The sequence below is a fragment of the Grammomys surdaster genome, unplaced genomic scaffold (assembly GCF_004785775.1).
Source record: "Grammomys surdaster isolate TR1022 unplaced genomic scaffold, NIH_TR_1.0 655, whole genome shotgun sequence".
Taxonomy (NCBI): domain Eukaryota; kingdom Metazoa; phylum Chordata; class Mammalia; order Rodentia; family Muridae; genus Grammomys; species Grammomys surdaster.
In genome coordinates, this window is record NW_021605074.1 from 212,458 (window position 1) to 237,197 (window position 24,740).

Genomic DNA, 24,740 nt, shown 5'->3' on the forward strand with positions numbered 1-24,740 from the left:
GATCCAAAACAGTCACTGCTTTAGTTAGTTTTTGTCAATTTGACATGAGCTAGAGTCATCTGGGAAGAGGAAAACGCAACTGAGGGGAAAAGAACTCTGCATCAGACTGATCTTTAGGCAGGTCTGTGGAGCATTTTCTTGATTAATGACTGATATGGAAGGGCCCAGCCCACTAACAGCAGTGCCACTTTGGAGCAGTTGATCTTGGATTTTATAAGAAAGCAGACTGAGGGCTGGAGAGATGGCTCAGTGGTTTAGAGCACTGACTACTCTTCCACAGGTCCTGAGTTCAATTCCCAGAAACCACATGGTGGCTCGCAACCATCTGCAATGGGGTCTGATGCCCTCTTCTGGTGTGTCTGAAGAGAGTAATGGTGTACTTATATACATAAAACAAATAAATAAATCATTAAAAAAAAAGCAATCAAGCAAGCAGACGGAGCAAGCAATGGAGCACAAGCTACTAGACTGGACTGCCCTCTTGCCTCTCTTTAGTTCCTGTCTTGAGCTGCTGCTCTGACTCTTCATGATGGACTGTGTTCTGGATGTCCCCAAGTTGTTTTTGGTCATAGTGCTTTATCACAGTAACAGAAAGCAAACTAGGACAATCACAGATCAGAACCTCCAAAGCTACAAATCAGAGCAAACTGTTCCTAATTATTTTAAATTGCAATCAGATCTTTCAAAGTCAGGCGCTCCAGTGATCCTCAACCTTCCGAGCAGCTAGGACTCCAGGTGTAAACTACCACATGCGGCACACACTTGGGTTAAGTTGATTATTTCAAGTACTTTGTTACACAGACACAATACTTAACTGATTAAGTATTCTGATTCCCAAATTAGGTTATTTACCCAAGTTCAATGATATGACAGTCAGGTTGGTATGCTTATCTGTCAAAGCAACCCAAACCCACCCTTCCAACTCAATCCTTCTCTTTTCTGAAATCCACTTTCCTTCATGCTGCACAGACCAGAAAGGTGAGAGTTACATTAGGACCCTCACAGCTGCTGTATGGTTCATCTAAGTCAGCACACCAAGTCCAGCTTTACACCCGCACTAAAGTCTCTACTCTCTTCAGCTGTTCCTCTGCCACCAACCTACTCCATGTCACCACTGTCTCCCATCCAGTGACCTACAGTAGAATCTTATCTACTCTCCCAAATTCTACACCTACACTGCTCACCTCCAATGAATTCATATAAGCAGAGTACCTTATGTAGCTGTCCTGCTTTAAAAACCATCAGGTGATTCTATTTTTCTTAAACCAAGAGCTTCTCATGCAATCTCGAATGTATTCCTCTCAGTAATTAGATTTAAATGAGATTTAACTCAAATGTCAGAAAAACCTTACCTGACTTCTCATTCTCCCTTAATCAGATATCCAGGATATATCTCTGTTATTCTTTTATTTAAAGTAATAAAATTATCTTGGTAATACAAGTTTGTGCCTCAGTTCTCTAGCACACCAATTAAGGCAGGAAAACAGAGAATTCAAGGATGGGCTAAACTACATAGTGAGTTCAAGGTAAGCCTGGGTTAGCTAGTGAGATACTATCTAAATTTTATGTATATATTACATGCATAATATAAAATATATATTTAACATGTATATTCACTATTTGCTGTGAATAAGCTACATGTAGCAGGACCCTACATATTTTACTTACTTGCATAGACACATAGCTTTGAACACATGAATGCATATTAATAGGTACTAAAATATTTGTTAAATGGATGAAGTTACATAATGTAACAAAAATCTAAATGCTTAATGATAACTCTAATGCTATCCAATAAGTTTTTTTTAAAGATTTTATTTATTTTATGTATATGAGTACGCCATTACTCTCTTCAGACACATCAGAAGAGGGCATGGGATCCCATTACAGATGGTTGTGAGCCACCATGTGGTTGCTGGGAATTGAACTCAGGACCTCAGGAAGAAGAGTAAGTGCTCTTAACCACTGAGCCATTTCTCCAGCCTCCACCCAGTAAATTTTAAAAGCAAATGAAACTGGCAGTTAACGAAGCCAGGTTAATCACAGTCACTTCAGTGGTTTTACTTTATATTGTTTGCTGATACACCTTTGCCAGTTTGCTTTTCTTTAACCCTACAAAGCACTTCCTAAAACACCATGTTAGTTTCACTCCTTAGATTAAAACTCTGTAAGACAGCCAACATGAGTTTTCACTACAGAGTCTGCTTAATTCACAACCTGACAATCTCTCCTCCTAAGCACCTCCTTTGTTCGTTCTTTGTTTTTTAACTCAATATTTTTACTAATTATTTGGGAATTTCACATCATACACCCCAATCACAACTCCCTGCCATCCCAGGTCTCACCACCCACCCTTTTGATCTCTTCACTCCAAAAGAAGAGAAAGAAAAGGAAGGAGAAAAAGGAGGAGGAGGAGGAGGAGGAAGAGGAAGAGGAGGAAGAAGAAGAAGTGCAGGAGGAGGAAGAAGAGGAAGAGAAAGAAGAGGAGGAAGAGGAAGAAAGAAGAGGAGGAAGAGGAAGAAGAGGAGGAAGAGAAAAAAGAAAGAAGAGGAGGAAGTGGAAGAAGAGGAGGAAAGAAAAAAAGAAGAGGAGGAAGAGGAAGAAGAGGAGGAAGAGGAGGAGGAAGAAAAAGGAGGAGGTCGTTGTCCAATTTGTATTACCTGAATACCAATTTGTATTCACCGGAGCATGGTCAAACTCCCAGTGGCCATCCCCTTTAAGAAAACTGAGTCCTTCCCCACCTGCATTCCCACCAGAAGCCATCAACTGTATAGAGCTACACTTCAGCATTCTTATCATAATTTTTTTAAGTTTTCTTCAATAGCTTTCTATATAGGCTGTTACTTTTTTGGAGGGTGAGGTAGGTGGGGGGAGAGGTTGTCACAGAAGTCTGTGACATGGCATGGATGCCATTCTTTCTCAACCATGAATCTCCAGCCTCAGCATGGGCCATGGACTTCAGCATGGTGTCTGGTGTCAGTGCAGACCACAGACATCAACATGGCTCTGCTGCAGCATGGACCATGGACATCATCATAGTTCTTTTTGAGGTAGGGTCCCACTATATGATCCTGACTGGCCTGAAACTCACTGTGTAGACAAGTCTTGAACTCACAGAAATCCACCTGCCTCTGCCTCCCAATGGCTGAGCCTAAGGTGTGTGTCACCATATCTGGTCAATGTCATTTGTACCCATTTGTACCACTGCTCTCCTATCTAAATTCTACCTCCAGTCAAGGACCAGGCTCAGTCCTTCCCATAATACTTTTGGGTGATTAAGGATAAAAATCATCTTGTTCTTAAATACCACAGTAATCATAGTTTCAATTATTTTGACAAGTTGAGGCACTGTTATTTGAAACCATTTAACCAAATAAAATGCTTTCACTACTTCAGAGTTGTATATGATTGCTTCCAATAAAAAGAGTCATTCAAATTGCACAAGATAAACTCATGCTTCCTTCTCTGACTAGACACTTGATAAACACATGCATATATATCTCTTAGATTTAAACCCCAAAGATAACATAAACGTCTGCTTTCAGAGTTGCATTTTGACAAATGGCTTCTAATACATAGGTACTTACAAAAATGAATTTATAATGTCTTCAAATAACACACAGCACATTCTGTTTGATATCTTAAGAATGGGCTGGGCTGAAAATAAATGTAAGATAGTCTACAATCTACGACACACCTACCACAAACTACCACTGCTTTGGCTTTTCTCTCAGCTGCTACGTTTCCCATTCAACAGTTCCTATCAATTAAATCTGCCCTTCTGAACTGCCTTGAGCTGTTTATTCAAATCAAGTCCTTATACTGAAGTTTTGCAAATGGAACACAAATATTTCTGAACTTTCAATTCAGCATTTGGTTTTTACCTGCAGTTTCATATGTATATGATATAATTCATCATATATTTCACTTATTTGATGTGGCAGCAAACCCTGCTTCTTTGACACTTTGGGTCTTGGGTAAATGGCATGCTTCAGAGGCGTGTCAACAGAACCACTGCAACATTCAGTCTCAAGTCTTGAGGAGGCCATGCTAGTCGGCAGGGCATCTGCAAAAATTTAAAATTGTCTCAGACAGAGAATCTTCAGAAAGAGTTGCTTTAAATAAAAATTATCGTATTGTTAGAAAATCTGGAACAAATGATATAGCAAAAAAAAAAACAAAAAACAAAAAACAAAAACAAAAAACAGCAAAATGTAGTTAAAGATTTGGATAAAGTGTACAAATGAATGATTTACACTTTGTGCAACATTTCTGGTAAATCTGAAATCATTTCAGACTTAACTGTAATGTGGATTAAAACATTCATGAATTAACTAGCCTAGTCTAAGACATGGAATGTTACCTCACAAACTCCTAATCCTGTTTCCCTCTGCGCCCTAAAACCAAATTTACTACCAACTAATTTACAGTGGCAACCATTGCCTTTACTTTTCCAGTCCTTTTACCTACATTTTAAAAGTCCCTGTTTTGTCTATTTTAGACTTTATACGTTTGACTTCTATAACCTGTCCCTTTAAATACTAACATGTTTTCTAAAATCTGCCCAGGATGCCTGCTTACAAGTCTTTACTACTTCTCCTATTTTATAAATACACAACAACATTCTCACAGACATGGACTTAAGGTGCTTTGCTTATGTAGAGCTTACACACTCATGCATCTGGCTCCTACCACACATGTTCGGAGATTTACTTGGGGGTATATACATAACTAGTAGCAAAATTGCTGGCTTTTAGGATCTATGTGCAGGTTCAGCTTTACTAATGATGACAATTTATTTTGCAAAGTGATTGAACAATCTAAACAGTAGTAGATAAGTTTCACTTCCTTCCAATCCCGACCAATATTGTATACATCAGAACCTTCTTTCTGCTAATAGAGTAAATACTCTCTTACAAAAAGTAAACCCTTGGGGCTAGGAGGTGGCTCAGCCAAGAGCACTGTTGCTTTTGCAGAGGATCCAGGTTCAGATGATTGTAAGTTACAAGCATCCTTAACTCCAGTTCCAGGCATCCAATGGCCTCTTCTGACTTCCGCAGGTACCAGGCACACACATGATGCACATACATCCACATAGGTAAAACATGCATACACATACTTTTTAAAAAAGAAAAAGTAAACTCTTATATATACTGCTTGTAAAATACAAACTAGTCCAGCCTCTAAGAAAATCCAGTTTAGGGCTGGTGAGATGGCTCAGTGGTTAAGAGCACTGACTGCTCTTCCAGAGGTCCTGAGTTCAATTCCCAGCAACCACATGGTGGCTCACAACCATCTGTAATGAGATCTGATGCCCTCTTCTGGTGTGTCTGAAGACAGCTGCAGTGTACTTATATATACATAAAATAAGTAAATAATTCTTTAAAAAAAAAAAGAAAAAAGAAAAAAAAGAAAATCCAGCTTAGGCTCTTGAATAGACTAAAATATATCTCCCATGAGACAGTCGCCGTATCACTTCTGGTGCAGGGCTCAACGTCAGTGCACCACACAGACACTTTGTGCATTCATGTTTGCTTCAGTACTATTCACAATCCAAGTGGCAGACCCACCTAGTGACCCTTCAACAACTGAATAACCAAGGAAAATGCGATGCACTACACACATGAACACACACACATGAACACACACACACAATTTTATTCAGTTATAAAGAACAAAGCTCTGTCATTTGTAAGGAAACTAGATTCAAGTGGAAATTATCATATTAAGTGAATTGAGTCCATCTCAAATACAAATGTGGCGTGTTTTCTCTTATGTATATATTCTAGGTTTTTATACAGATGCATAAGCTAAGAGCTGGAAGGATGTCTCAAAAGTTGAGAGCTCTTGATGCTCTTTCAGAAGACCAGAGTCTGGTTCTCAGCACCCACATGGTACCCTGTTCACAAACACCTATAGCTCTGACCTCTGATGGCATTCACACACAAGTTTACATGTGTGCTCCTCACCACCTCTCAAAAAATTAGATACACCAGTCCATGGTGGTGCACGCCTTTAGTCCCAGCACTTGGGAGACAGAGACAGGTAGATCTCTGAGTTGGAAGCCAGCTTTGTCTACAGAGTGAGTTCTAGGACAGTCATGGCTATATAGTGCAATCCTGTCTAGAAAAACCAAAATATAATAATAATAATAATAATAATAATAATGATGATGATGATGACACATGTGCAGGCTGAATCGAGTTATATCATCTTCAAGCACTGAGATCAATGGAACAAAGAGGATGAAAAAGGGCAAAGAAGACAAAAGAAATGGAGACTGCACGTGCCCAGGGCTTCCACAGGGCAGGTGTGCTCCACACCTTGTAGCCAAAGGGGAAGGAATAGACACCACTTCTGGTCTCCGCTTTCCTTGAGATGCAGAGGAAACCGTGGGATCCATTCGGGAAGACAGAAAGCCCTGCTACTGAGCAGGGAGATGGCAGCCTGAGCAGTTTTCAGTACTTTCTCAAAGCCTCAGGGTTGCTCAGATTCTCAGAGGCCCTTCCCACAAAGTAAAACATGAAAAGGAATTAAAGGCATCACAGAAGTTCAGTTACTCATGAGCTTATTGGGATAGGTTTTGAGAATGGAAGAACCCAACCAGAAAACAGTATGCTTATTTTTCTTCTCCTTCAACTTAATGATAAGCACAGAAAGTATATACAGATCCTGGGGAGCAGTTCCTACTATGAGGTAAGCATGGTTTTCTCTACATAACAGATTACTACTACCTTACAGATTCTCTCACCATTTTCCATATCCCTGAAGGACTGCTTTGTTATTTTGGAGGCACCATCTCTATGATCATCTTCGATTAATTCATTTTCCGTTTCCCATTTCTTTAAATCATGAAAAGAATCCAGCTCATCATCTAGGCTTTAACAATATATATATCAGAAATCCGGAAGTTCACTATAACAACTGACAAAACAAACAAACAAAACTGCTTTTCAGATAGCAACACCACAAATGACGAAAATGTAAAGACATTTTAAAAAAAAAAGAGTATAAAATGTACAAACTAAGTTAAAATTCCTGAAAGCCCACTGCAAGTGTTTTTCAATCTTTCAGCATGTTTAAAATAGTTTAAGATTTTTAGAATGATCTGTGGCTACCAAACTCTTCCAAAACCCAGTAACTCAGAAAAGATGGGCATTGTTATCTATAATTTGATTAAGATAATTAAGTTACCCTACAAACTAGAACATCATATTCTGGGGTTACCTCAGAGCAGCATTACTCGCCTGCTTACAGACACAATTGATCAATCTTCTAGAAGTACATTAAAAAAAAAAACTTCCATAGTGTTTCTTACTTATCACAGTACATATAAAATATCACTGCACCACAGAATGAACGGTAAGATATGAAGGTTGTTATGGTCATGGATAAAGAAGTACTCCGCAGGGCGTCAATGTTGCTATCTCAGAGTCCCCGGATGACTGGTTTACAAATGAGCTCGTTTCATTAATGGGTTAACCCACTGTATCATACTAAATGAGCTGTTAGGAAATCGGGTCACTAGAAAAAGCTGGTCACTAAGAACATGTGTCCCCCCCCCATTACCTAATTTATTCACTTTACATCTCAATAGGAGCTTCCCCTGCCTTCTCTCCTCCCAGTCCCTCCCTCTCATCTCCCCTTCCTCTACTCTTCTTTCTCCTCAGAGAACGGGAGACCTCCCATGGATATCAACCTGCATATCAAGTTGTAGTAGGACTGAGCACATCTTCTATTAAGGCTAGATAAGACCCTCCTTCAGTTAGGGAGAAGGGATCCAAAGGCAGGCAACAGAGCAGAGACAGCCCCTGCTCCTGCTGTTAGAGGTCCAACATGAAGACCCAGCTGTCCATCTGTGACACATGTGTAAGGGGACTGACTAGGTCCATCCCATGCATGCTCTCTGGTTGGCAGCTCAGTCTCTATGAGCCCCTATGAGCCCATGTTAGTTGATTCTGAAGATTGTCTTGTGGTGTCCTTGACCACTCTGGCTTTAAATCCTTCCTCCCCCTCTTCCACAAAACTCCCTAAGCTCTGCCTGATGTCTGGCTGTGAGTCTGTGCATCTGCTTCATCAGTTGCTGGGTGAAGCCATTCATATGACTGTCGTGCTAGGCTTCTGTCTGTAAGCATTGCAGAATATCATTAATAGTGTCAAGGTGGGCTCTCTCTCATGGCATGGGACTGAAGTTGGGTCAGTCACTGATTCCTCACTTTCTGCTCCCTCTTTATGCCTGCACGTCTTGTAGGCAGACATCTTGTCTCTGTTTCCCAGGAGTCATAAATTGTAGCACTCTGTTCTGCCACATGTTCATCCCATTATGACACTCTGCATCACCACAGCCCTAGGAAGACAGCAGCCAGCAACCATGGACTATAACTCTGAAACTATGGATAAACCCCCCTCTAAACCCAGACTGACATAAAAAGGTTTTACATTATCTTGAAGTACCCCAGTGTATATTATATTTATAGCATATTTCTTTTCAGACCAGACACTTTTTTTTTGTTTGTTTTTTTGTTTTCAAGACAGGGTTTCTCTGTGCAGCCCTGGCTGTCCTGGAACTCACTCTGTAGACCAGGCTGGCCTCGAACTCAGAAATCCTCCTGCCTCTGCCTCCCAAATGCTGGGATTAAAGGCGTTTGCCATCACTGCCCGGCGAGACCAGACACTTTCAAGTAATAACTATTTGTGACCCGTATCTACTGGCAGGACAGCATACGAGTAGTAGACTATTATGACTAAGGATTCACACACACACAACACACACACACACACACACACACACACTTTTCCTCCACTACTGTTTCTTGAGCTACTAACAGAACAGTAATAGTATTATTCTAAATGCCTTACCAGTTCACATTTAAATGTTCGGAGGAACTGCAGAAAGGTGTGGGATGCTTCCTTTCATCAGAGTAGTATCTCGGTGATGAACCAACTTTATCTCCAGAGCTGTAAGTATCTAAACCATCTGCCAGTATAAAACATTAGTCAAATACTAATGGTCTCATTCTGGCCTCCTAAGACCAAAATCACTAACCGATTTATCTGTCTCTGTAATGTGAGCTTAGAGAATAAACACTGAATTTCATATTCATATTGTACTTTACTGACTACACAATGCTCTCCCATTTTTTAAAAAAGATTTATTTATTTTATTTATATGAGTACACTGTAGCAGTCTTCAGACACACCAGAAGAGGGCAACAGATCCCATCACACATGGTTCTGAGCCAGCATGTGGTTGCTGGGAATTGAACTCAGAACCTCTGGAAGAGTAGTCAGTGCTTTTAACCACTGAGGCATCTCTCCAGCCTCCTTCTCTTCCATTCTTATTTGACCCAGGCAATGACTCTGAAATAAGACTAGGTACCTTAAATTTAAGTCTCTTGTACATGTTAGGACCTTAAAGACAAGAGAACTGATGTGAACCAGATGTATTACCTGGAAATCAGAATACAGCCTTCTTGCTTCCTATATAGGAGGTCCTGGAGAATTTGTTTTTAACAACCGTAATCCTCTATCCAAATCCAGTGTGGGGTTGGGGGGAAACACTGACTTCAAATAAAAATAGATTACTGTCTTAATTAGGGCTTCTATTACTGTAAAGAGACGCCATGACCAAGACAACTCTTATAAAGGAAAACATTTCATTGGTGCTGGCTTACAGTTCAGAGGCTAATTCCCTTATAGTCATGGTGAAAGCATGGTGGTGGCATGCAGGCAGACATGGTGCCGGAGAGGTAGCTGAGAGTTCTACATCTGGATTCATTGGCAACAGGAAGAGACAATGAGCCACTCGGCCAGGCTTGAGTTTCTAAGACCTCAAAGCCCACCCCAGTGACACATTTCCTCCAACAAAGCCATATGTCCTAATAGTGCCACTCCCTATGAGCCTATAGGGTCTCATCTTTAATTCAAACTACCACAATTACTGACTCAGTAATCTGGTATAATCTTTCACAGCAAGCATCCATAGATCATTTACATTTCGAAAATTCAAAATAGCTGGGCATTGTGGTGCATAACATAATTACAGCACTGGGCTGGAGACTGGGACAGGAAGACTAACAGAAAGCTGGAGGACAGCCTGGGTCTCTCAGCTTGCTTCAGCTGTCAATTTCACACACAGCTATCTAAAGGAGTCTCTGACAGGACTGCCTTTAACAGATGTAGGCATGTTGTTGGGCATTTAATGAACCTTTAAGAAAAAAAAATCTCTAAATATTTAATTTTTTTTAAAAGATTTGTATTTATTTTACAATTACACTGTAGCTGTCTTCAGACAGACCAGAAGAGGGCATCAGATCCCATTACAGATGGTTGTGAGCCACCATGTGGTTGCTGGGAATTGAACTCAGGACCTCTGGAAGAGCAGTCAGTGTTCTTAACCCCTGAGCCATCTCTCTAGCCCCCGGTTTTTGCCTTTTTGCACGTGTATATTTCTTTTTTTCTTTCTTCCTTCCTTCCTTCCTTCCTTCCTTCCTTCCTTCCTTCCTTCCTTCCTTCTTCTTCCCTCTCTCCCTCCCTCCCTCCCTTCCAACCAAACATTTTCTTTTTTTTGTTTGAGACAGGGTTCCTCTGTGTAGCCCTGGCTGTCCTGGAACTCACTCTGTAGACCAGGCTGGCCTCAAACTCAAAAATCTGCCTGCGTCTGCATCCCAGGTGCTGGTATTAAAGGTGTGCACCACCACTGCCTGGCAAAGATTTATTTATTTTATGTATGTGAATGCATTGTCATTCTCCTCTGGACACACCATAGGAGGGCATCAGATCCTGTTACAGATGGATGTGAGCCACCATGTGGTTGCTGGGAATTGAACTCAGGACCTCTGGAAGAACAGTCAGTGCTCTTAACTGCTGAGCCATCTCTCCAGCCCAATATTTAATGTTTTAATAAAAGAGTTAAATCCCTTCAGAAGCTGTAGTTCAGAAGGCTGGAGACAAGTTAGATACACAGCAGGTCATACAGATTCCTATTCTCAGTGCTAGTCAGAAACAACCCCACATCTGATGCAAAAATTTAAAAAATGACTTATTAACTGCCCTATATATAGTCGCTCTTAGAATCTTTCTGCCTCCTCTTCCACATAGATCACTGAGCTCGGAGGGAGAATTTTGATGAAGACATCCCCTTTAGGGTTGAGTGCTCTAAAATCTCACTCTCAGCACAGTGTCCAGTTGTGGTTCTCTCTGTTAATTTCCATCTACTGCAAGAAGTTTCTCTGATGTGGGTTGACCAAATGAATGATCCTCTCCCATCCTTTTACGCTAAAGATGTTGAGGTGTTTTTTTTGGAAGCTACAAAAAGAACCTGTTTTCTAATCCAATGTTCGTCTGTCTTCCCACTAGAGAATTGAGATGATTAAGAATTATTAATGAAAGCCAGCACATCTTTAGTGCACATCTTTTAACTCTAGCACTCAGGAGGCAGAGGCAGGTGGATCTCATGGGTTTGAGGCAAGCTTAGTCTACAGAATGAGTTCCAGGATAACCAAGGCCATATAGAGAAACCCTGCCTTGAAAACTAAACAGACAAACAAAACAAAACCAGTGTTTGTTGATTCGTTATTTCATTATTATAATGTGAATGTCCACCTCTGTTTTCATTTACTATTCTGGGATTATTTTTTAACTGTCTTCTTTTGTGAAATTAACCTCTGCAGACTAAAGTTTTCCTTCAAGTATCTTCTGTAGAGCTGAACTGGTAAGATAGAAATTGCTTACATTTGGTTTTACTGTGTAATATGTGTCTTTTTCCATTGTCACTGATAAATTTTGCTGGGTATAGTAGTCTGGGCTGGCATCTGTAATCTTTCAGAATTTGTAATAGAATCTTCAACAAAGATTAGCTTCTTAAACAAGTGACGAGACACTGGCCAGCAAATCCCAGGAATGCACCCATCTCCATCTCCCCAGCAACAGGGTTACAAGCACATACTGCCTAAACAGGATTTTATGTGTTCTGGAGATCCACACTCGGGTCCTTATGCTTCCAAAGCAAACACTTTGCCAACTAAGCCATCTCCTCCATCCTCGTGGAGCTTTCCTGACTCTGCTGCTTCTTATAGTATTTATATTTACGGGACATATCTGGGGTGTAGTATTCTAGCTTTCTTCATACAACACAGAAATATTACAAAGTGCAAAAGAACAAGTAGATAACAATTGACAATTGTGTTACAGAAAGATTCTCAATAAAAAAAGCAGTTTTCCAGTGATATTTATAAATTTTATATATATATATGAAAATTATAGACCACAAAGTAAAGCTATATAAACACTGTCAAGAAAATTGAAAACTAATGGTGCTCCTTACATTCCCCAGAAATTCTGCAGTGAACTCAAGAAGTATAATCCATCAGTGCATTCTGAGTCATTTAGACTCAGGACACAGATAAACGGTCTCAAAGGATGCTTATGGTTCTAGAGTTACCACTAGTGACTATAAACTAGGTGACTATAAACTTTAGTACTGGATAATCTTATAATTTCTAGTCCTAGTCGATATTTTTTAAAAGTCTGCTAATTTCTAAAGCCTCTCTTCATTGGCATTGTTAGCAGTAGAAATAATTCCTTTCTTCTACTAAACTCTAAAGATCCAGAGTATTTGCAGTCAGTTCTTTTTGACTATTGCTTACAACCAATTTTAAGTGGTTACTTCTTTCTTTTCCTTTGAATGATCTCATTCTGTCTGCAGACCTAGTTCTGATAATCTAGAAACTGTAACCATTCTGCCTTTAATGTGACACATAACTTTTCTGAAAGTGCTGTACTCAAGTGTCAATACACTGGGCCAGCAAGTCCCAAGGGCAGACAGGGTGTTTCACTGAGAGTGGTTTTTTAACTTATCAAGTTCATTTATGCTTTTATCCAAAAGTCTGTTTCCTACCATTATGTAATGTATTTTGGAAATCAGACTGAGCCCCCAAACTTGTGTAAATCAGACAAATACAGCTCTCCGGTCCACCAACCAGTCCTCAGACCCAGCCCCCACCTCTTGATGAAATTAAAGACACTATTTATGCTGTAACTACCAAAGTTTAATGATTATTATGTTTAACTAGAAAGTATTAGCTCTGAAGTATTAAAAAATTAATGGATTAATGGTTAATATGTATTACCATAAAAATGTTTCAGCTTGAGCCGGGCGGTGGTGGTGCACGCCTTTAATCCCAGCACTTGGGAGGCAGAGGCAGACGGATTTCTGAGTTCAAGGCCAGCCTGGTCTACAGAGTGAGTTTCAGGACAGCCAGGGCTACACAGAGAAACCCTGGCTCCAAAAAAAAAAAAAAAAAGGTTTCGGTTTACAAAAAAAAAAAATTACAAACCCACAGCAAAATTGTTTTTCCTGGGGGGGGGGGGGTGGGGGAGAAATGGGGTAAGGGGATAACATATGAAATGTAAATAAAACATCCAATTTAAAAAATGAGGTTTATATTAAAATTTGGGAAATGACACTGAAAAAAATTGTTTTCCAAGTACATTTACTTGATAAATTTTTCCTTTATTTTTGATTCTAATACATTCTTTCTTGCCCCAAAAAAATACTTACTCACTAGTGTTTTTCTCCCAGTACACTCTGTACAATTTTTTAACATCTTCAAAAGCAAACATATCAGCTGGGGACATGGTTTAGTGACTGGGCACTTGTTTAGCACTGATCAACTTGCTTAGAACTGATCAATGGTCTGAATTTGCCTCCCAGCACCACAGAGTAAAAAGAAAAGAAGGCGCACATACTATTAATCACACACACACACACCCCAAAAATCCTCATTAAATTAAATTTTATTAGACACCTCACACATTCACCTCTAAATTCAATTAGGTGATTACCAGACTGAAGATTTTTTAAATGAAAAATGAGTAACAATATCCTAAGTCTAAACATTTCTATAAATCTCTCTCAAGTTAAATTTGTTAAAATAAACAAATATACAAAATATTCTTTTGGCTTACCTGAGGAGGTCAGAATTCTTCTTTTATATTTAGTCTGATCAAAATTTGAAAGCTCACGCTGGGTTCAGGGGGAGGAAGATACACTTAAGTTAAAATAATATATATTCTCTTAAAATACTTTTCCACAATTACAAAGGTTAACATGGACAAACCTAGGAGACAAACCACCCAAACCAACGTCAGCATCACTAACTAGACAGGCAAACAGCTTGTACCTGTTGACTCATCAGAGCAGCCCACACACCAGTCATGTCATTTTCCTGCCAAAAATACAAAACCAAAATCAAATCAAAAGAGAAACTCAAACTGAAAGACATTCTAATACACATCTTACACCTTGTGCAAGCACCAATGTTACAAGAAACCAGGTGTGGACATCTGTTGTAGATTAAAGGCCACAACAGACAATCAAATGTAATGTTCAGATCCCAGGTAGTATCTTTACCAGGGCATGCTTTCTACAAAAGGTTATAATTGGGGTAATCTGTATACAAACTATACATTATCCTGTATTATTGTCCCAATACTAAATGTCTTGGAAAATATCAGTAAGGCTTTAAAAGAAAATGCGCTTCACAGGAAAAGCAAACTAGAGGAGTACATGTTGCAGTCTCAATTATGGTTATGCGAGGATAGAATGAATTTGTGTCATGCTCACAGGAACATTGAGAAATAATATTTCTCAAGAAGGGGTTCTGGAATGCCAGCAAATGTGGGAAGGAACAGAGGCATACCTGTGACCTTCCTCAACTTCTGAATAAGTTAGGGTAAATGTTCCCATACCTCAGATGGTTTTTTGAAGACAACACTGTTGTGCTTTACATAACCTTGAACATGATGGGTTGTCAAGCAGGCTTCTCAACTGAACTGTAAACGCCTGTTATCAAAGGAGGGTGATGATTTAAAAACAAAAACAAAAACAAACAAAAAAAAACGGGCCCCGTCGTGCAAACTGAGGTCTGCAATTGGTTTCCCGCTTCTGTTCTTCCAGGATTCATCGAAGATGTGATCTGGCCAACCTCTCACAGGATATTAGCAAATGACCTCAGTGGGGATCCCAGCCTCAAAAATGGCAAGACCCTCCTGAAGAATGGCGCCCTCAAGGGAGGACTACAAGAATGCACATCGCCACAACTTTTCTCTAAGTTTGCAATTACTTTGGAGTAAGATGCTTTCCCGAAGGAACTACAGGGTCTTCTGTGCCTGCTGCACTCCGGTCACCGCCAGCACTGGTTACCAGGACCAAAGCCACGGCCCGTCCATCTAGGCGGTTTCTCTGAGGGCGCTCTCCGGTGAGCCTCCCCGAGGAAGGCAGGGCGGGAGCCCTCCCGCAGCCGCCCAGCAGAGCCCACCGCGGCTTCGACCCATCTCACCTCCGCGAAGCATCTTCCCGCCAGGCCGTAGCGGCTTTTGAGACGCTCCACTACCATGTCCTGCCCCGGTGGCTTGACCACCCTGCGCTCCATGGTGGGTCGCAGACCGCGGTCGCCCGGGAAACCGCGCTCACAGCCGCGACAGGGCGGGCAGTACGTAATGACGCCCGGCCCCGCCCCCACGGACGCTGGAAGCTGGTACAGGGAGGACACACTACAACCCAGTTCCCTGTTGCCCCTTCTAGAGTCTCAGTTCCAAGTCTTTTCCCGCCCTAAATGATGCGAGGCGTGAAAAGGGGGGCGTTCCATCTTCCCTTGAGAGCGCTGGCTCGGCCAGCAGGAAGGCGAACAACTTCTGCACACCGGAGGGTCAGATTGCTCCCCAGGGCCGGGGACCACAGGGTAAGACTATTTACTGTGCATTAGAATTTGCCTACACAAGTCTCATCAAAAGTGATTTACAATCACAGAAAAATCAGGACATGTCTGAACGCTAAGCACATGAACTGCAGATTACTCCTTTGCCTGTTTCCATAGGTGATACAAGCTCGTACTTGTTCAGTTTTTCTGAGATACATTTACACTGAGAAATACTGTAAATAGGCATGTGTTGTAGCAATCCTAAATCTCTGGATTACTTTTAACTTACAGAAGTTGATATTTTAGCAATAGACAGAAAATTTCAGTATCAAAAAATTGCTTACAGAATACTTTTTGCTAAAAAACTACCATCTAAACTGAATAATTGTTTTATTTTGGTTCTTTGGGGGTAGATTTTAATGAGCATAAAACCTATCAATGTGAGTTTACAGCATTATCAGTGAATAAACAATAGATTACATTGTTCTTAATTATCAAGCATCTTATAAAATGCCACAAGCTTCTTTTTAAACGTCTTTGTTGGAGCTGGATAGTTCAGCCATTAAGAACGTTGTCTACTTTTCCCCGGGGAGCTGAGTTCCATTCCTAGCACCCAAATGGTGGCTCACAACCTTTGGTAACTCATCAAGTTGTAAACATCTATACTATAAATAAACAGCAATAGTTTAACGTGCCATTTTGTCACGTTTTTGAAAAGTCTTTAATAATCTTAATGGTTTGAAATATGTCTCTTAAAAAGCATTTGAAACCACGGCACATGCCTGTAACCACAGTGGAGATCAATAATTCAAGTCCAACCTCAGCTACAAGTTCAAGGCAATCCTGGAGTATAGGAGATGAATTAAAAAATTAAAAACATTCCATTTAGATTAAAAATATGGCATCAACTTCTCAGCTGGAAAGCTTCAGTCCTTTTACATGAATGTATATTACACAGGTTTCCCAGGAAGCCACTGAATGTACATGGTTCTTTTTACAAGGCCAACTTGTGGTAGGTTTATTACATGTACCTGGTTGCAGGATTAAATATTTTTATAGGGATGCTATTTGCATAAATTCATTAAGTAAGCCATAACCTGCCTTGCCTAATCTAATGGTTGGACACAAGAAAACAGAAATGACTCAATACTTACATTTGGATTATAGAGAATTTTATGGTCTAACTAGATTCCTTTTAGTTCTATATTGAGTAGGCCCATAAGAACATCCCCTTCTGTTTGCCTAACTTAACACAAACCATATCCAACTACATTTTCAGTGTTTATCAAACTCTTGATGTTTAAGTTCCAGCTCAGAGTGTGCTGGCCTTTAACTGATCTCATTGGCCAGACTAGAGTCAAGCTCAACAGAGTCTTCCTTCCCGGCTGACTCCCCTAAGCCAGTTCCCTTGGCTGTGATTTCGCTGGGTAATAGGCAGGGTCAGTGGGGATCTCGTTCATCCATTCCTGCGCGTCACTAATAGATGACGAGGCACTTGGCTACCTTAGGAGAGTCAGTTACCCCCGCCGTTTACCCGCTTCACTTAATTCCTTCACTCTGACATTCAAAGCACTGGGCAGAAATCACATCTAGTCACAGAAGGAACAGACAACTTAGATGCACAAGTAATGAAATGTTTTAAATGTCATGGCTGTTATCAATTGTCACTTTATTTCTGCTACAAAATTCACCAGAAAAAGGTACTGCAACAATCTAATATAAAGCAAATCTTTAACCAAAGAACATGGTATAGATCTTTTAAAAATATTGATACTTTATCACAAGAACTAGAGAAAAATTCAATTCTATCATCAGGACCAAGCTGAAGTTTCTGAGGTAGTAGAGATAGGAAACAGAAAAGTGAATGGAAAGAAGGAAGAAAGAAAGAAAAGAAAGGAGAAGGATGGGGGAGGAGGAAGAAGAGAAAGCTAACTAAGGAAATGATCAACTTATTTAAAATGTAAAAATTAATGTCTTCGAAAGAGCACGATATATCTTAAGAAAAGACAATATCCTACTTAAAAGTTAATTTTTAACTATACAGGAGCATAAAAATTACAGAAGAGCACTTTGGTTAACTCCTATCTTCTGTGGCTCTATCCATTCATAAGTAAGTATACATAAATGAGCACAGGAATAGCTAAGATTACTATATATATGTATTTCAAATTTAAAATAAAATTATCTGCATTGTGGTCCCCTTATTCAATAGTAAGTACCATGCAGGAAGTCCAGATATCTTAACAGGAATTAAAATAAGATTGCATATATCATATTCCTTCAATAGTCTGGGAAATTCTATTGCTTTTAACAAAATTAGTATTTGCCATTCTAATACAGATATGTCAGGAGTACATAAAAATAAGTACACCTGAAATACACCAGTGTTTAAACTTTTATTTGACACCATGCAAGATCAATTATTACACACTAAAAAGTGACAACAGCTATAAGCTACAATTTTACATTTATACATTGGAAACATCTGTTTTCAAAAGGTGAACATAATTACTATACTGTCTGTAACAATCAATTCAACTGTTTATATAGATAAAACTCACTGTGAAAAATTTTATAGCTGTCCACATTCTGTGATACAAATTCTTCTACTAACAGACCCTTTAGGAGAACCAAATGATTCAATCTTTTTCACAGTATCCATGCCATCCTTAACACACCCAAATACTACGTGCTTAAAGTCCAAATGTTCTGCTTTCTTCAGTGTTATAAAAAATTGAGAACTGTTGGTATCCCGGCCGCAATTGGCCATGGATAGTAGGCCAGGACCAGTGTGCTTCAAATCAAAGTTTTCATCCTCAAATTTATCTCCATAAATGGACAGTCCGCCTGTTCCATTGTATTTGGTAATATCTCCCCCCTGAAGACCAAAAAAAAAAAAAAAAAAAAAAGAAATCCATTAGTACTAAACATTAAAACACACAGAAATCAGAGTAAATCACAAATGCTTTAACTCTTTAAGAATACTTTTGACAGCCAGGCAGTGGTTGTATATGCCTTTAATCCCAGCACCCAGAAGGCAGAGAAAGGTAGAAAGTTTGAAGCCAGCCTGGTCTACAGAGTGAGCTTCAGGACAGCTAGCAGTACACAACATAGAGAAATCCTGTCTCAAAAAGAAAATTTAAGAAATTTGAAAACTAAGTAAGACAAGTTTTGTTGTTTTGAGTGAGGAGGTAAGGGTCGGGGTCCCTCGAGTCTCTAGCAGGTACAAAGCATTACAAGTGTGGACCCTTTCAGACTCAACTTTTGAAAGGCAATCAAGCGCCCAGTCATGGTATGGGAAAACTGAAAATTCCCAAGATAAGGATGAGGGGAAGAAGAAATAGCTTCCCAAGTTGGTGTGGTCTAGTTTTAGCAGATATAACCATGATGAATGTACAGTGACACTTACTTGGCAAATAAAATCTGGAACTATTCGGTGAAAAATGGAGTTCTTATAACCAAAGCCCTTCTCTCCAGTGCATAATGCTCTGAAGTTCTCAGCAGTTTGAGGAACGATATTTGAAAATAATTCCATGATTATCCGTCCTAGAGGTTCACCATCCGCACAAACATCAAAGAACACCACAGGATTGGTCTCCTTTGATAACTCTGCTGCAAGGGATGTTTGTCCATTCTGGAGTTTCATTATATTTTGTTGACATTCTTCAAATTTTTTCTTAAAACTATCAGTCATTTCCTTTGTCTTAAATCTCACTGCAAGCTGTTCTACTTTTGCTTCTCCATCTGTTAAAAACGGGTGGGAGTGGGAAGACCTTAATATTAAAGTTACTTACAAAGCATGTGTATGTTAGACTTCAGAAAAGTCAATCAAATTAAAAGGCATTTGAAAGTAGAAACTCACCAGCATAATCTGAGGCAGTCCAAACTAAAGCATTGTTTGAAACATTTAAAGGTTTTAATTCCATGGCTTTGGTAATAACATGGTTTGCACACACTTTAAAAACCTGGTCTCTTCTCATTAGGATCCGATAATAATTCTTCATTGTATGCCAGAGAATCTTTATATCTCCAATACCTCTCTCCTTCCACTGACTGACATCTCGATCCCATCTATAAAGTTTGGCTCTCTCTTTGAACAAAACTTCTTCATCTTCCTCTCCAGATTTCACCTCTACCTATAACAACAGATGAGAATAATTTATATAAACAGCTAGTTATAACAAATCCCATTAACCAGAGCCAGCAGGTTTTACTGTATCATGGTATCTAACTCATACCCTATACTAGTAATAGATCTGGGTTGGTTAAGCAGTAAGTAAAGACGTAATTTATCATTAAATATTTCATTTATCTCTGTGAAAGAAAATGACTTTAAAGGTCAAAAGAGGTTTCAAAAATGCTGGTTCTTGCCAAGCATGGCAATATACACCAATAATCCCAACATTTGGAGTGTGGAAGCAAGAGGATCAGTTCAAGGTCAGCCTGGGCTGTATGAGACCAGAAGGAATGTGGATGCACAGTAATCCCAGCATTCCAGAGTCTGGGAGGCCAGAAGATAACTACAGTTTTGAGGCCACTCTGAGCTAGTACTATGTAACAATATGCTGTCTCAAAAACTAATGTCCCACCCAAAAGTGCTCTGTTTTATAACATTCTATGTATATGGCTGTTTTGCCTCCATATGTATCTATGCACTGAATTCCTCCATTGCCCCTGATGCCAAAAGAGGGTATCAGATCCCCTGGAAGCAGAGTTACATACAGGCAGTGGTTAACTACCATGTGAGTACTGCGAATTAGGTACTGAGCTATTGTTCCAACCCTTTTTATTTTTATTTTTTAAAGATGTACTTTATTTTTAGTTTTATGTATGTATGAGTCCATATGTGAGTATATGCATATGAATGAAGATAACTAGAGAAGCCGAAGGCACTGGCTCTCCCTGGAGCCAGAGTTACAGGCAGCTGTGAGCCGGCTGACGCGGATGCTGGGAACCATCAAGAACAGTACAAACATCACCTCTTAGCAGATCGCTCCAGCCACAGCAGTGATTCTTGCAGTGTGACAATAACTGACACTGAAAATGGACATGATAATTTTCTAAAAACAACAGTCTTCTCTATTTCATCCCTAAAATTATTTTTAATGAAGATAAATATGATCTCCTAATGACATAACAAATGCCTATGGCTGAGCAAGATGGCCAATGAGTAAACATGCTTGCTAGCTACACAATCCTAAAAACTCGAGTTCAAGCCCTAGAAAGCTGTCCTCTGCCCTCCATATAACACCATGGCATGTGCATACCTGCTGTGTTCTCTCATACTCTCTGTGGTATGTGCCTAGCCACTTCTTTCCTCCCCCTCACCCAACTCTCTAAATGCACACAAGGAAAAGCTGAGTGGGCACCAAGCAGTAACGTGCTTGTTAACATGAGATTCTATTCCCAGCACTACATCCAAAAAAAAAAAAAAAAATCAAAACAATTCCTACGAAAAGGCTGGAAATCTGGGCTGGAGATATGGTTTAGCAGTTAATGGCACTGGCTGCTCTTCCAGAGGACCTGGGTTCAATTCTCAGCACCCACATGGCAGCTCACAACCATCTGTAACACCATCTGTATGTAACTCCAGTCCAAAAGGAAATGACAGCCTCAGAGGATATAACCATAGGCACACACATGGTACACAGACATGCATGTAGGCAAAAAACTCATGCACATAAAATATATAATTTTTTAAAAATTTGGAAATATAACAAATAGCACATAATATTTAACTGTTCTGGGAAAAATGTAGATAGCACTGTTTTAAAAAAAAAAAATCAATTCAGGCCATATTTTTGCATGTCATCACTAGCCAAGTGTTTACTTCCTGGCACTTACCTCTGGTAAGGAGACTATAGGTTCAAAGTGGATGTCCTCATTATGAACGACGTCTTCATCACTGCCGTCTTCCTCCTCGCCACCTTTACTTGTTGGCTGTGTTCCAAACACAGCTGCTCCAGTATTTGCCCACTGGAAATTTTTATCTGATAAAGAAATTAGGCTATTTAAACAGTGAACTCTCAATTTTTTGTTTGTTTGTTTTGTTTTTTGAGACAGGGTTTCTCTGTGTAGCCCTGGCTGTCCCGGAACTCACTCTGTAGACCAGGCTGGCCTCGAACTCAGAAATCCACCTGCCTCTGCCTCCCAAGTGCTGGGATTAAAGGTGTGAGCCACCACTGCCCGGCTCAAATTTTTATAAAAAAGAATTTGCATTTTGTAGATTACTTTTTAATGATGAAATACATTGGTACATGTAATTTTCAACAATGTCATAAACATATCTATTTGAGGTATTTAAATAATATTATTCTGGCTATTTCAACAACTATGGAATACAATTGATTGCAGTGTAAATACTACTTTAAGAAAGAAAAGAGCCAGACTGAGTGGCGAATTCCTTTAATACTAACCCAAGAAACAGAGGCAGGTGGATGTCTGTGACTTCAAGGCTAGCCTAGTCTATACAGTGAGTTCCTACAGCCAGAGCTACTATAGTGAGACTCTGTCTCAGAACACCAAAATAGAAGAAAACAGAAAAAGTGCAAACTAATGTAAGGATTCAACACAAAAGAAAACAAATACATTGAAGAAAATAAAATATTAGCAAAACGGAGAACTAGTAAAGCCAAAATCTACTTTTGGCTTCATATTTCCTTTATTAACGAAACAAACAAGCCAAGAAAATGTGAAGAGAGGGTGCAGTGATAATATTCACTAAGACAGGTCTTACCTGATTTTTAAGTTCTATCTCTTACTTAGTGTACAATACTGATAATAAGCAATCACTATCAATTTTCATTTGGCTTTTTCAGGGGGATAAGTATACCTACTGAACTGGTAGATTTACTCACTACCCATCTTTTAATTTAAGAGCTTGGTATCACCTTTAATTCCAGCATTCAAGAGGCAGAAAGAGATCGAGCTCTGTCAGTTGAAGGTCAGTCTACTCACACTGAGAGTTCCAGCCTGGTAAGTACACACAGTAAGACCCTGTCTCAAAAGTCAGTAACTTGGCATAAGTAAAACTATGAATTTTTATCAATCATTTCTTGTTTTGGTTTATTTTTTGTTTTTGTTTTTGTTTTGTTTTGAGACAAGGTCTCACTATATAGCCCTAGCCATCCTGGAACTTACTCTGTAGACCAAGCTAGACTTGGACTCAGAGAGCCTTCAAGAGTTCAGGGCCTGAAGGTGTGCACCAGCACTGTCTAGCCCTATCAATCATTTCTAAAAGTTTAATGTGTCTCTGTAAGTAGCAAGAACTTTAAAATGTATAAAGTTCTAAGTAGGACTAAATGGGCTAAAGTCTTAAATTGTATTACTTCACCATTCTATAATTTCTCCAAATACCTTATAGAATAATTTAAATTGTGCTATATTCACAATATGAAAGATCTTATGAGTAAATACAATGAAGTCTAATGATGATAAAACTTGAAACAAATAGCATGTGCATGGCAGCTCATAACCATCTTTAACTCTAGTTCCAGAGGATTTGCCCCCTAAGGGCACTGCATACATGTGGTAGAAATATGTATATGCAACAGAAACACACAAATAAATGAATCTTAAAAATATAAACACCACTGTATAAAAATTATAAACACCACTGATAAATGAGAAAGAACACCAATTTGTAAATTTCCACAGCCCTAATGCAGAGATCAAATTTGTCTTAAAACCAAGTCAGGGTTATTCCAAAACTGAAAAACATACATGTATATGAGGAAAGGAAGGGCTATCAGTATTGATTTAAACTAAACTAAGAGAAAACTCTTATAGCTACTATCATCAATGACAGCATGTGCAATGCTAATTACTAATAAACAAACAAACCAAGGACAGGGCCAGTCCACTTAAGTCACACCGTGGGAAGGACTGCTTTGTTCAGTTACACTTGGCTGACACAGATATTAATCTCTTTCCTCTTGATCTTACTTGATTAACCTCTTTCCTCTTGATCTTACCTTTAGGACCAAAAGCAAAATCTCCACAGTTACTTGAAGCCAAGTCTGCAAATGACAAGCCTGTACCACTTCCAAATCCAAACAAAACAGTCTTGCTTTCCCCTGACAAAAGAAAAACACAATTTCCTGTTTGAGGTAGACTATATACCAAAACTTACCCAGGACCCAGAAGGAACAGGACTCTCTGTACTCCAGGTGAGGCAAGGTATAAAATACATTTTTTAAATTTAGTATTTACTCTTCTAAAATGCCTTCAAGTTCAAGCCTAATTTTTTTGAGTTTTTTTTTTTTACAGACTATATAAATTTGTGTGTGTGTGTGTGTGTGTGTGTGTATTATTTATGTATGTGAGTACACCATCGCTGTCTTCAGACACACCAGAAGAGGGCATTGGATTCCATTACAGATGGTTGTGAGCCACCAAGTGGAATTGAACTCAGAACCTCTGGAAGAGCACTTAGTGCTCTTAACCTCTAAGCAATCTCTCCAGCCCCCTACAAACTATATTTTAAGCTACAAAATACATTCAAGTTCAAGTTTACTCAGTAGTATGAAGTTTACAGGTACTATGCCCAATGAACACCAATCCAAAACCTACACCAAATTCACTTTAAACTCACTGACCTACACACTAAGCTACGTTATATAGTTTCTCTTTATCAAGGTTCTTAAACACTCGACCAAGCAGTCAAAGGTATGATCTTAGAAAAAATCTGTACTAAACATTTTTTACAAGATGTATTATTTTTAATTGTGTGTTTCTGCATGTCTGTGAGTGTAAATAAATGCATATGAGTGCGGGCTCCTAGAAAGGAGAGAAGGGGCTGAAGGTGGTATGGGTTAGCTACCTGCCGTGGGTACAAGCAACTCAACGCTGCCAGAACAGTGGGCTTACTAAAGTGTTCTGTGTTCTTTCTGTTTAGACCCTTATCTAAATCCTACTAGTTCATGACCTCTGAAATTACTTTGGCCTACTTCATTTGAAAACAGAGCTTCTGGTTGTACAGTTACTTTTTTGTCCCAGTACATTAAGATTAAATGCCATAAATGTGCTATTTGTGACCTA

The 24,740-nt window shown here is 39.4% G+C and overlaps 2 protein-coding genes across 2 annotated transcripts in view; both read right to left on the reverse strand.

Annotated features, from left to right (window-relative positions):
* The window catches only part of Ccdc138 (coiled-coil domain containing 138), a 63,197-nt gene extending 47,736 nt beyond the window's left edge, over positions 1-15,461 (reverse strand). The window contains exons 1-6 of the mRNA XM_028782011.1: positions 15,342-15,461; positions 14,184-14,228; positions 13,969-14,026; positions 8,860-8,977; positions 6,752-6,879; positions 3,885-4,066 (exon numbers count right to left, since the gene is read on the reverse strand). Of these exons, the coding sequence (XP_028637844.1) occupies positions 3,885-4,066; positions 6,752-6,879; positions 8,860-8,977; positions 13,969-14,026; positions 14,184-14,228; positions 15,342-15,434 (624 nt within the window). The 5' untranslated portion in view covers positions 15,435-15,461. The remainder of the gene's footprint in view (positions 1-3,884; positions 4,067-6,751; positions 6,880-8,859; positions 8,978-13,968; positions 14,027-14,183; positions 14,229-15,341) is intronic.
* Positions 15,462-17,346: 1,885 nt separating this feature from the next.
* LOC114633433 (E3 SUMO-protein ligase RanBP2) overlaps positions 17,347-24,740 on the reverse strand; it is a 48,860-nt gene continuing 41,466 nt past the window's right edge. The window contains exons 25-29 of the mRNA XM_028782007.1: positions 23,675-23,776; positions 21,546-21,691; positions 19,564-19,837; positions 19,111-19,445; positions 17,347-18,579 (exon numbers count right to left, since the gene is read on the reverse strand). Of these exons, the coding sequence (XP_028637840.1) occupies positions 18,274-18,579; positions 19,111-19,445; positions 19,564-19,837; positions 21,546-21,691; positions 23,675-23,776 (1,163 nt within the window). The 3' untranslated portion in view covers positions 17,347-18,273. The remainder of the gene's footprint in view (positions 18,580-19,110; positions 19,446-19,563; positions 19,838-21,545; positions 21,692-23,674; positions 23,777-24,740) is intronic.